Source organism: Neofelis nebulosa, chromosome 13 (assembly GCF_028018385.1).
Source record: "Neofelis nebulosa isolate mNeoNeb1 chromosome 13, mNeoNeb1.pri, whole genome shotgun sequence".
In the NCBI taxonomy this organism is placed as follows: Eukaryota; Metazoa; Chordata; class Mammalia; order Carnivora; family Felidae; genus Neofelis; species Neofelis nebulosa.
In genome coordinates, this window is record NC_080794.1 from 80,785,061 (window position 1) to 80,798,158 (window position 13,098).

A 13,098-nucleotide genomic window follows, 5' to 3' on the forward strand; every position below is an offset into this window, starting at 1 on the left:
CTCCCGCGGCGGCCGCGCACTGTCGCTGCACTGTTCCCGCACTGCCTGCGGGCCTCCCGGGTACTCCCGTCGCGGCCTCTTGCCTTCCAGCGTCGAGCTCGGCTTGCACCCCCACGGCCAGCCAGCGGCGCGGATGCCGGGTGGTCTGGGTCCCTGCTCCCTGCACTGCGCCCCGTTGCCGCGAAAACGCTGGGCCCTGAACGACAGGTGCCTGGGGGCGCGCTGCCGGCCGCTGGGGGAGTCGGCAGAGTGGAAGGACGGCGGGCGTACAGCCCAGGTGCCCTTCGGCACCTCCACCAGCCCACTCTTTATTTTGCCCAACTCTGTCGAGCCCGCTTTTTCTGCCCCGAGTAGATGCCCACTTCTCCACTCGTTTCAGGGCAGCGGGGAGGCGTGGGGAGGCGTGGGGCGGCCACGCTGCTGGGCGTGTGAGTGCAGCGGGCAGATGCTCCCACTGCCGCGGCCGCATGCGTCCCTTTGAACCGCAGCGAGTGCGAACGCCGGGCGGACCGCGGGCACCTCGGCGCTCCGCCCCCGCGGGCTGGGGCCGCGCGCTGCGCGGGGGCGTGATAGCGGGGGCGGATGCGCATGCGCACTGGGCGCGTGCCGCGGCAGCGGGGGCGGCCGGAAGCGAGACGTGTCTCCTGGGCGTGGCTTGGCGCTGCAGTTGCCGCAGTTGCCGCAGTCTCCGCAGTCGCTGCAGGCGCGAGCTTGGGTGCAGGCGGCCCCGATTGAGCTTCGACTTCTCGACGGACGGACTGACGGACGGACGGACGCGATGCCGCGCTCCCACAGGCCTCCACCAACCGCCCAGCGGCCCGCCAACGCCACCGGCAATGCCACCGGCAACGCTGCCGAGCCCAAGCCCGAAGGCGGCAGCCTGGCCACGACTTTCAAGATTTTTCTCCTTTTTGCAGGACTTATGGTTAAAGTTCCTGTGGGGCTGTATTTTTCCTGCAAGTTGCTCCTTTTCCAAAGTCTCCTGTTAATGTCTCCTGACGACAGTGGCTTTTATGCGACCATTGTCGCAGTGGTGGGGTTGCATGTGGTGCTCGCAGTTTTTGTCTTCATCGTGTGGAAGGAGGGCATGCCTGACTGGCAGGAAAACAAAAACGAGTAGAGCAGCTTCGGAAGCTGCAAACGCGGGGGGTGGGGAGGTACCTAAGCGGGGTGGGGGGGCTTCCTTCGTTTACTGTCCGTGTTGAAAAACGTGTCTTTTTTTGTGCGCTTCAGGGGCAGGGTGGGCGGGGAGGGAAATTAAGTATTTACTGCAGCTAAGACTCCAGTAAAATTGCGGGTGGGGGGGGAGGGCTGACCTTTTTCTTGACCGCCTGTTACGTGCCCAGTGCTTTTCGTTAAAGACATAATGTTTTTGACTGAGGATCCTGTTGGACTGATGTAAATATATTAATGCCTCAGTGGAAAAAGCTCGGAGGAAGTAACACTGACTTGTAGAAGTAGAATTTCTTCTTAAGATAAGTGTCGTGACATAATTTTTATGGCTTGGCTCAAGCATCAGTTTTCAGAGTGCATGTAAGTATCGCTGCGCAAACCCCCACTGCGCGGTAGTGTGATCCGGGGTTCGCGGTGGAGCTGCCGGTAGCCTGAGTGCGTGGTCTTGTGTTCCCGGTGGATTGATTAGTTAGTGCGCGTGATTCTTGGACCAGTCTGCGTAACGTCGGTTCCTAGCATCTTACTCGTTGTATTTTTCGGTGTCTTATTGTAGGTGAAAATTGAGGCGAATTAGTTATTTCAGATTAAGACCGTTTGAGTTACGCTGCGGCGAGGGGCCGCGGATGTAAATTACTGCAGTTTTAAGATTTTGGTTAGTTTGTCTCTGCAGTACGCGTTAAACAATGACCTCATTCTGACGCAGTTTAAGGACGTGACTTCCATCTACAAATGATTTTTTTCCCCTACTGTTTTCCATTTGTTTTTCAGTAGTAGCATTTTGGCAAATCTGGGCGAATAGGTATGAAATTCTAAAGGAGCAATATCCACTCGTACAGTGGAATATTGAGACCAATGTAAGAATGTAGATTAACTTCCACCTTTTGATTGGAAATTAATATTGTTAATATTAGATGAATATTAAGACTTTTATTTGAGTTCAGGTTTTGCCTGCTTTATCTGCTGATTATTTGTAGATTTTTATACTTGGACTATTTTTTAATTCATAATCTTACAAAAATGTAGATTTTGCTGTGGGGCTTAATGGTCTCACCAACACTCATGTTTCTGACCCTTATTTTGATACTTGATTTGAGAGGGGAGGTAAAAATATGGTAAAACAAGTCCAAAAAATGGACTTGGAATAAGGAAATGTTTACTTGTTCCTTAAAAGCCAAATAAATTAATCTGGAGTAAGAAATACACAAAGTTGCTTGGGCTTGGTCCCATTTTTGCATCTAAATGTTTTATTTATGTAAATTGTTTTCAAAAGATGCATTCTGCACATACGTAAAAATATCCTTAATGTGTACTGTCGTTTTGATGGTTACGTCTTGTGGAGATCATGTAGACCTTTTCTTCTTTTCTGAGACCCTGGTTTTCCTTTCTTCCCAAACCCCTCTCCCCACATATTATCTTATTTTGCTGAATCCTCCCACCTCTTTGGCCACCTCTCTCTGAGAAGGGACCGCTCTCCTCAGCTAGTCCTCCCTGACACCTACCCCCCATTCTCAAACTGAGTTCCTTTTTTCCCCCCTCCAGATGGATAGATTGCATACATTTAACTTCAAAAGTGGGACTCCTTGATTAGTTGATTTTCTGCCCCCCCCCCAACCAATCTTTATCACAAGTGGCTCTGCTATACAAATAATCTTGGCACAAATGCAGGCGAAAATGAAAATATTTAATTATTTGTGTCGTGTCTGTTTAGCCTCATTGATGCTACTCACAGAGATGTGGATGTGCTGTTACTGCTTTCTAACTCTGCCTACTACGTGGCCTAGTAAGTTGCTTTTTGATTTAAAGCTTTTTAATTGTTATTTTAATTTAAGTCAACTTCCTTATTAGAATTCATGACAAAAAAATTAAGAGTCTGGTTTTGTTACATAGTTTAAGGAACTTCACTGAACTTCTTTACCTCATATAACTGTTCTTATCAACTTGAAAATGGGATTTTAGAGTTGTAATCAGTATTTATGTTTTTTCAGTATTTAAGTATTATATATTTTCCATGTTTTGATGTACTCCATACTTTTAATGTAAATGACTCTACATTATTTTTTATTACTCTACAGTAAACAGTTCCCCATCTTTTAGCACTGAAATACTTCCTTTTTTTTTTTTTTTTTTCCCCGTTAGGAATGATACAGTTGTCATTGTGCAGGTAATTGTATATGTGTGTGCACACACATGCACACACCTGCTTCTCTTTGGTTAAAAGGGTATGATGAATTACAGTACTTCTGTGGTTTATCAGATCTCCAATAAGGCTACCAATTAACAATGCCACTAGCAAAATTACAAGCACTTCCTCATTAGCCTTACCAGAATCAGGTTTTGTTTTGTTTTGTTTTTCCTGTTAAGTAAATACTCTCTTTTTGGACTTGTGTGACTCTGAATGGTCATTTTTTTTTTTTTTTTTTTTTTTAGTCATTGGCCCAGGTGCCCATTGAGGTTAATGTATGGATTTTTTATTCTTGATTTCGGATATCAGATGTATCTGTTATTATTCACAGATACATGCCTTTAGTGTAGTACGTACGTGTTTACCTGCCTTTTAGGTTAAGTTTTAGGTTGGTTGGGTTTAAAAATTTTTATAAAACAAATTACATTTTGTAATTCATTTTAATGTAAGATGTAAGCTGATTGTTACTTAGCTTTTGAACTGTATATATATGTTAATGCCATTTCATCTAGTTTTTATAATTTTTTTTTTTTAACGTTTATTTATTTTTGAGACAGAGAGAGACAGAGCATGAACGGGGGAGGGTCAGACAGAGAGGGAGACACAGAATCTGAAACAGGCTCCAGGCTCTGAGCTGTCAGCACAGAGCCCGACGCGGGGCTCGAACTCACACACCGCGAGATCGTGACCTGAGCCGAAGTCGGCCGCTTAACCGACTGAGCCACCCAGGCGCCCCTCATCTAGTTTTTAAAATGTTTAGCCTTTTATCCCATAGTGTATTATGCCCTGGAATATTTTAACTGTATAGAAGTTGCTACTGTTTCAGCTGACAAACCAAATATGCTTTTGATTTTAATCCTGTTTTTACTCCCTTTTCTTTTATCCAGTTATGATGATGAAGTTGATAAGGTAAACCAGTATCAACGACTAAGTCTAGAAGACCTGGAAAAAATAGAAATAGGTAAATGTTAACATGCTAATCAACTCCTCGAAAGCAAATACGGTTTCTTGCATCCAAGAATGGGTCACTTTGAGCAAGCACTGTAGCATCCTGGACCCAGAAAGGGATATTGATACTATACTGCAGGTAGTCTAATTTTTAGGACTCTCTTCTGTTCCTTAGAGACTAGTGATGGATAGAGTCTAATAACTGTTTAATACTTACCTTGTGAAGATTAACCCAGGGATCAAGAAAGTTTACATATTTGAAACTGAAGAAGAGTTTTTATGTAGTCTCATCAAACCGAATGATCACAGTAAGCTTGTATTTTGTGTGTCCTCATTTAGAAGAAATGAGAAAAGTGCTAAATAGCTAATGATGAGTAAGTGTTGGTATTTTGGAGCTAAACAAGTGAATGTTATATGAATCGTTTAAACATCTTCATTTGGGTTTTTAGGTCCTGAACCCACTCTTTTTGGTAAGCCAAAGTTCTCCTGCATGCGACTGCACTACAGATACAAAGAAGCAAGTGGCTATTTCCACACACTGAGAGCTGTAATGCGCAATCCAGAAGAGGACGGGAAAGGTAATGAAGAGATGCCTGTATTCAGGGATAGCTTTTGATCTGCTCTTAAAAATCCAGGTGGAACTGGGGAAAGTACACACCATTACAAACGGAATGATCCAGGAAAACCGCTTGGAGCCTCGCAACCTTCACATAGCAACTTTGTCCCCAGCAAAGCAGGGAAGTTACTTGAGCTGATGTAGCTCTGGCAAGGGTATCTGATGGGAGATCTGTGTGTTTGGCCATATGGGTGCCAGGCCTTTCCCCCAACACAGGTGCCTCTCGTGGACACTCGTCAGGGACCGTTCCTGTCTTGTTCGTGGCTGTTGCCTTGGTGTCTAACACAGGACAAATGAGAAGAAACTTTTAATTCCAGTTGATTTGGGTCTTTTGCCCTTTATTAATTTTAGAACAACAAAAAAATTTGTTTTAGGACATTTTAAATTAGCGGGGGAGACTAATGAACAAGAAGCAGTTTTCTGTAAATCGCAGCAAGTACATTTGTATTTAAGCGTTAAGACCGCACGTTTCATTCAGGGTTCTGAATTACAAGTGCTGTTTTTTTCATCTGTTTTTGGAGAGATTGTCAAGCAGTTGTATTTGGGTTTCAGATACCCTTCAGTGCATTGCGGAGATGCTGCAGATAACCAAGCAAGCCATGGGATTAGATGTACCTATAATTGAGAAAAAACTTGAGAGGTAAGTACAGTACTTTGATTTTCTGAACAATGAGACAGTGTTATTCAGAGTCTTACTCCTTTAGAAGTATCTGCAAGGTGGGGAGAAATCTGTGATAATGTATTGGTATTTAGGCTGGGAAGTGTCCCGTTTTTGTGGATCAATAAGTAATGCTTTTTGTTTGAATCTGAATGCTCTCTCTTGAGAGTAGATCTAAGCAATACATTACTTGTGGCCATAATTTAAACAACTGTGTAGAGAAAATGACAAGCCAGTATGTTTTATTTATTTTCTTTTAAATATATTAAAAAAATTTTTTTGGGGGGGGGGGCGCCTGGGGGGCTCAGTCGGTTAAGCGTCCGACTTCGGCTCAGGTCACGATCTCGCACTCTGAGTTCGAGCCCCGCGTCGGGCTCTGTGCTGACAGCTCGGAGCCTGGAGCCTGTTTCAGATTCTTTGTCTCCCTCTCTCTCTGACCCTCCCCTGTTCATGCTCTGTCTCTCTCTGTCTCAAAAATAAATAAATGTTAAAAAAAATAATAAAAAAATTAAAAAAAATTTTTTTTTTACGTTTATTCATTTTTGAGAGAGAGCACAAGCAGGGGAGGGGCGGAGAGAGGGAGACACAGAATCTGAAGCAGACTCCGGGCTCTGAGCTGTCAGCACAGAGCCCGACGTGGGGCTCGAACTCGCAAACTGTGAGATCATGACCTGAGCCGAAGTCGGATGCTCAACCGACTGAGCCACCCAGGGACCCCAAGCCAGTATGTTTTAAACACCAGTGGTTTCTGAATTTGGGGAAGGAATGAATGCCTGTGAAGAGATTTACATTAAAATTTGGATTTTCTGTCTAATCACATTTCATGGTTCACATTCCACTAAAGAGAGCCACTTGGTCATCTAGAGAATAATTGTTAGGTCTTCTGTTAGTAGAGAGAATTGTTCCAGTAGCGCTTTAATAACATCCTAGTTGTTCTGAACATGCTCGTGACCAGCAATCTCACACGACCAGCAAGAGTCAAACGTACATACTGAGACATGTGGCAAACAGCGATACTTTTTTCTGACATTCGTAGCTGTCACGAGGGATGCCAAATGAGAAAACGCTACGTTAAATAGCCCGTATCTTTTTAAATAAATGTAGGTAAATCACAGAAAACAAGGAAAATTTTCCCTCCCTCCCATCCGAATTCAGCCAACTGGAATGCGTGCAGGCAGCTTTAGTCAAGATGCTATAGATTCCCATTTATGGGCCTGTTGTCTTTGCTGGTCCTTTAGATTGTGGATGTGGTGGACCTGCCCCCAAGGTGACTGTAGTAGTTTCTCCCCTCCCCCTGCCACCCTCGTTTCTGTTACCTGTTGTCGGCCACGGTCTGGAAGCAGGTGGTCTTTCTCCTGACCCATTGTCAGGTCAGTAGTAGCCTAAGTCACGATGCCTACGTCGTTCACTGCATCTCATCGTGTAGGCATTTATCATCTCCCATCATCAGAAGGGGGGCGGGGGGGAGTACTGTACAAGAAGGTATTTAGAGACTATGTTCATATAACTTTTATTACAGTATTATTGTCTTACTGCTGTTGATCTCTTACTGTGTCTGGTGTATAAATTAAACTTTATCATAGGTGCGTATGTGTAAGGAAGAACCCAGTATATATACAGGGTTTAGTCCAGTCATGGCGTCAGATGGCCACTGCGGGCGGCTTAGAATGTACCCCCCACAGATGAGGGGATAACTGCTGTTGCCTGAATTTTAGGTGTGGTTTTGGGGGGAACTTTTTGTGCTTAATTCTCAGAATACCCCAAAATGCAGGTTGAGGCAACCATTAGGATGCTTCTCTCCCTTGCCTTCCTCTGCTGCCTCCCCCTCCTCTGAATGCCAGAGAGAACTCAGTTGAAGGAAACATGAGATAATTACAGTCAACTTTAAAGACAAAAGGTTTGATCCCAAAGAACCCAATATGATGAATCTAACGATCGTGAAGAGCTTCACGGAGTCAGACTAAGATCTTACAGGTGGTGTGTTTCCAGGGACTGGCTGTTCGGTGCATGGCCTGCTTGAGGATGGTAAGGGCAGGACGCTGCTTGCTGGACTTGGGGTTAAAGTCACACGGCCAGGCCACTGTTCCCACTCAGAACTTGGGGACAACTTGTCGACGCTGTTTCCAGAGGCTTCTGCTGCCCAGTGGTCAACTGCTTCACACTGGTTGCTTCAAAGACTTCATACCGAAAAGAATATCTCATTAATTGTCTTTTAATAGTGATTATATGTTGAAACGATACAGTATCTTAATATACACAGAAGATTATCAAAATCTCGTGTTTTTAGTAGTGGCTAGAAAATTATATTACTGTGTAGCTCACAATTACCATACAGCTCACATTTCTATTGGACAGTACTATTGTAGCCTCAGTTCCAAGGGATTATAGGAGTTTAAGAAATTGGGTCCAATTAAAGGAACCGTTTTCATTTACATTAGTAATTGGAACTGGCATATTGGATTTCACAGGGGACTTTTTTTCTCTTCTCATTTGTAGGAAGAGCAGTAAACCTCACGAAGACATCATTGGCATCAGATCTCAAAACCAAGGCTCTTTGGCACAGGGAAAAAATTTTTTAATGAGCAAATTTTCATCTCTAAATCAAAAAGTGAAACAGACCAAATCTAATGTAAATATTGGCAATCTACGAAAGCTAGGAAACTTTACCAAACCTGAAATGAAAGTTAACTTTCTAAAACCAAACTTAAAAGTAAATCTCTGGAAATCAGATAGTAGTCTGGAAACCATGGAGAACACCGGTGTGATGGATAATAAAGTCCAGGCAGAGTCGGATGGGGAAATGTCTTCAGATAACGACTCCTACCACTCTGATGAATTCCTCACAAATTCCAAGTCTGATGAAGACAGACAGCTAGCTAACTCCCTAGAGAACGTAGGGCCAATAGACTACGTTCTTCCGAGTTGTGGGATTATTGCTTCAGCACCTCGATTAGGCAGTCGGTCCCAGTCTCTCAGCAGCACGGATATTAGCATTCACGTCCCTCCAGAGGGTGCCGCTCACGGAAGTGGTTTTGGAAAAGGCCAGGAGTCCCCTTTGAAGAAGAGCCCTTCTGCCGACAACATACACGTACTGACTGGCTTTGCCAAGCCTGTGGATATTTACTGCCACAGATTTGTACGAGATGCACAAAACAAAATGACCCGGCCATCAGAAGCGGGGTCTGTTTCTCAGCAGGCCAGTGAGGAGGGAAACCAAGTGACCAGTCAAGTTTCTAATGAAGAAACACAGTCTGAATCAACAGAACCGCTACCTTCTCGACCGTCTCAGTTAGACGTGGCTTTTTCCGCAAGCGGCCCCCAGTATTTGTCGGTTGAACCCGTGCATCCGGTTGGATCTCAGAAGACCCCGGGCTCTGGCTCCAGCACGCGGGAGTTGGAGACCGGGCTTCCGGTGACTCCTTCTCCTTCAGAGGGCGCTGGCAGCAGGGCAGTCTCCCCCTTTGCGAAGATCCGAAGTTCCATGGTCCAGGTGGCGAGTATTACCCAAGCCGGGTTAACCCAGGGGATAAACTTTGCGGTGGCCAAGGTCCAGAAGAGCCCTGCAGAGTCTGAAGTGGTCCAGGAAGTCCGGCAAAACGAACTTAAAAATATGTTTACACAATGCCAGACACGAATAATTCAGATTTAGTTTTTAGCTGCAAAGAATCCTTTGGCGTTCGTTTGACCCAAAAAGAGGTTTCACGCGTGAGGCAATTTTAACCTTCGTGGTCTTTGAAGCTAGGGATCGCAAATCCTAATTGTGTTTATCGGGAAAGGTTTTAAAAGGAGTGTGAACTTGAGCAGATGTCCAGATTTGAGAGCCACGACAATAGAAGTGCGTCATCCCCGAAGGGTGCACACGTGAGTAGCTCATACACTACGGAGCGGTGTCTCTCTGGAAGGAATTTCGGGATAATTACTTGGGGACAGAATAACCTGAACGACCCTTCTTGGGAGTGAGGTGGGCGGGTGGCGTGTGCAAGTAAACACGGAAAGTACACACGTGGACACATGTAGGGGAATAGCCTCTTCCACCATGTTTTTGTTCTGTCCGTTCTTTTGTGTAAATACATTTAGTTCTTAGTGACTTTAGAGTTACTAGTACAAAGGAGCGTTTGAATATAAAACCTACTAACTTAGTTTTGATGGCTTAACCATCCCCTAGAAAGATTAAATTGAGGGTTATTGGCCCAAGAAGGGTATGCCCATCTGATGCATTCCCCGTAGCCTAAATTTAAAATATTTTGCTTCCTTCTGCACCCCGAAGTCTAGGATTAAGACTTGTCAGTCATGAAACCTGAGACACCAGATGTGAAGATCAGCACCTTAAATTTTTGCTGTTTTCAGGAGTGTGAGACTGCGTTTATTAGATACTGGTAATTCTTGAGTGTTCAAGTCGTCATTTGTTGCAGGGAGGCATTCCTTAATATCTTGTGTTCGCTGAAAAGTATTAAAGGTTCAGCTGAAGCACAGCGGTGCTGAAACTGATTACAGGACTTCTAATCCTGACCACGTGGAACCACGGCCCCAGAAGGGCCCCTACACAACAAGAACGTTCTTACAAACAAGTTCTGGTTTGTCTGGTATCTTTAGAGCCTTACTCTGTTGAAGGGTTTCTCAGCTAAACATTATGTCTGTTGTAACTTTGATAAGTATTTCCACGTTTGTTATTTATTAGTGGTATCTTTTTTTTTTTTTTTTGAAGTGTCGAATCTTGTGACTATTTAAAATAAAAGACCATTGTAATTTAATGTGACAGTGTGTATGAGGAGTCCTTGAATAACATTTTAAAGATAAGGGTTTGGGGCGCCTGGGTGGCTCAGTTAAGCAGCCGACTTCAGGTCGTCACGATCTCAGCGTTTGTGAGTTTGAGTCCTGCGTCAGGCTCTCCATTCTCAACGTGAAGCCTGCTTGGGATTCAGTCTCCCTCTCGGTCTCGAACATTTAAAAAAAAAAAAAAAAAAAAAAAAAAGTCACAGCCCTTCTAGAATTCTAACCCCCCCCACTTTTTTTTTTTTAATTTGGGAGAGTGGGGAGATAGAATCTTAAGCAGGTTCCACGATCAGTGAAGGGCCTGACCCGGGGCTCGATCTCACAATCTTGGGATTATGACCTGACCTGAAACCAAAAGTTGGACGCTTAGCCGATTTAGCCACCCAAGTGCCCCTTCGTGACGATGAAGCACATCGCAAATTTTAAACACCCGAACACTGAATGCTTTAATCCTGTTCTCAGGCAGCTTCTCTTCTGGGTCTTGAGATGCTAAAGTGTCCCACAACGGGAGAGAGAAATGCAAGCAAAGTCAGGTGATAAAACGTATCTTTTAAGCTCCACAGAATTCGTTCCAAAGAGATTTTTGAAAAATAAAGCAGCATTTAATTCCAGTGAGGGTACTATGTCCGGTTTCCTGGTGATTCACGTAGAGGTAACAATCCCGTGAGGTCCAGTGTGTAGGCAAAGGACAAGGGAGTTCCGAAGCCCAGAGTTCCAGGCTGTCTTACCCAAGTGGGACGCCAGGAAGACACAGTTGACAGTAACAGTTTTCTACCAGGAGGAAGTGGGATCTTTTCCCCACACGTCCCAGGGGAAGAGTCTTACAATTCATGAAAAACAACCCCAAGTACTGGTCATTTGGGAAGTTTTATTTATTTGAAAGAGGGTTTTCCTTTCAGGGGAACTCTTCTGCAAAATCAAGCAAATCATGTACTTCTCTTTGGTAAATTACAGTTCACGTTGGCACAGTAATCACAGGGTAACTAATCTACTCTCTTGAATTTTATTCTCACAGATCCAGTTGAGTGTTCGTTTCATTTCTAAAACTTTAAGGAAGTCTAGTCTACCAGTTATAAAAATGAAAACCAGTTAGAATTCTAAATATAAACATTATTTACATTAGTTTATAAAAATAGATTTGAGTTTAGGAAAAGTTAAACAACTAGTAATTTTCACTTCAGTTAAGCATAACGAATTCCTTGGTTTTCAAGGCAGACCCTGTTTCCTCGTTTAGCTGTGTCAATTTGGAGTGGGGGGCAGACTTCGGGAATTATTGAACTGGTCTCTCGCACTTCCCACTGTGTAAGTTGCTGCCTAAGAAAACCATCTTTATACGTTACCACTGATGGCTTCTAGCAAAAGTGATGGTCTAAACTTGCCAAACCTTTCTGATACCACAATTTCCCTACTACACTGTACTAAACTGCTTTCTGTTAGTTTAAAAACTTTCATGTTACAACTGTAATGGGTCTGGGACAAACTTACCATAGCTTTATCAGGTATTCCTGGACTAGCAGATAATGTTAGTTGAACTAACTCATCTGGAACTAATGGAGAAACTGAGATAAAAGTTCAAAATCCAATACAATCATCAAAGCCACTAAATGACCATTAGGAAAAACAATTTAAAACTTTATTTTCTACAGAAGGCATCTTTTTAAAAGTTAACTGTTTGCTCTCTTCAGATCTGGGCAAGATAGCCTATCCCAGGCCAGCAGCGTTCCCCTAAACAAACCCCATGAAACAGTGGTTCCCAAATGCACCGGGGTGAAGTGAGAAAAATAAGGACAATGTAGTGTTTTGTTGTTTTTGAAAAAGCTGTGTTTATTCCATTTCAAGGACTGTCCTTCGGAGACTGTCCTTTTAGGAAGAAACAAATGGCAATACAGGGGTTTCTTTCAGATTACTTGGCAAAACATATTGGCAACCCTGTCCCCCAAATTTTTGGAAACATTACTGGTCCATGAAATCCAAAAGTCTGGGAACCACTGCCACGTAAAAAGACTAATTTTGTAGGTTATTAACAACTGTTAAATGCGGGGGGGGGGGGGGGGGAATCTGTGGCCAAATGTTTGGGAAATGATACTGCAGAATCTCACACGGTCGTGTGAATTAATGGCAAGTACACCCCATTCCCCAAACCTGGACCACTAACCACGTTCAGACCCACCGTTAATTGGAAACATGTAAAAATCTGAAGCGAACAACCCTTCTGACTTTGGAATTCCAACAATTTTCTTCAAATGAAGTTGACATGAGCATTTCAACAGAGTCTGGCCTATGACTTAGCTGAAACTAAGGAAATGGTATAATCGGCAACATTATCAATATTAAACTTTTAATATCAAATACATTTTTGTACATTGTTACTAATTTATATAATTATAAAACAATCAAAAGCTCCATAAAATCAGTAAGGTAAAAGCCCTTACTGAATATTATATAAACTTCAGATGTTACCAGGCTTCATTTCAGGAAAAGTCATTGGTTTTTGATACAAATTATCTACAAAACAATGTGGTATAAATGGCATTTGAATTTTACAATAATGTGGCTACAACTTGCCCTCTACTCTCATAAGTGTCAGATCTTTAAAGTTCATTTCCGTTCACACATTTCTGCTGTTGAAGCCTGGTTCTTCTTAAAGACTCTAGCTGCTTTGCTCTCAGCCATCGTTCCCTAGACAGCGTTGTCTGACCGGCGCTGAGAGACAGAAACCTGGAATGAAACACAGAAATAGATGGAAGT

The 13,098-nt window shown here is 43.6% G+C and overlaps 2 protein-coding genes across 3 annotated transcripts in view; one reads left to right on the top strand and one right to left on the bottom strand.

Moving 5' to 3' along the window:
- The window catches only part of INPP5F (inositol polyphosphate-5-phosphatase F), a 90,553-nt gene extending 80,225 nt beyond the window's left edge, over positions 1-10,328 (top strand). Inside the window, exons 16-20 of the mRNA XM_058697947.1 lie at positions 2,882-2,953; positions 4,243-4,316; positions 4,753-4,881; positions 5,472-5,559; positions 8,074-10,328. Of these exons, the coding sequence (XP_058553930.1) occupies positions 2,882-2,953; positions 4,243-4,316; positions 4,753-4,881; positions 5,472-5,559; positions 8,074-9,226 (1,516 nt within the window). The 3' untranslated portion in view covers positions 9,227-10,328. The remainder of the gene's footprint in view (positions 1-2,881; positions 2,954-4,242; positions 4,317-4,752; positions 4,882-5,471; positions 5,560-8,073) is intronic.
- An 870-nt stretch (positions 10,329-11,198) lies between these two features.
- MCMBP (minichromosome maintenance complex binding protein) overlaps positions 11,199-13,098 on the bottom strand; it is a 49,244-nt gene continuing 47,344 nt past the window's right edge. For both annotated transcript variants that reach the window (XM_058697950.1, XM_058697949.1), the window contains exon 16: positions 11,199-13,068. In XM_058697950.1, the coding sequence (XP_058553933.1) occupies positions 12,942-13,068 (127 nt within the window). In that variant the 3' untranslated portion in view covers positions 11,199-12,941. The remainder of the gene's footprint in view (positions 13,069-13,098) is intronic.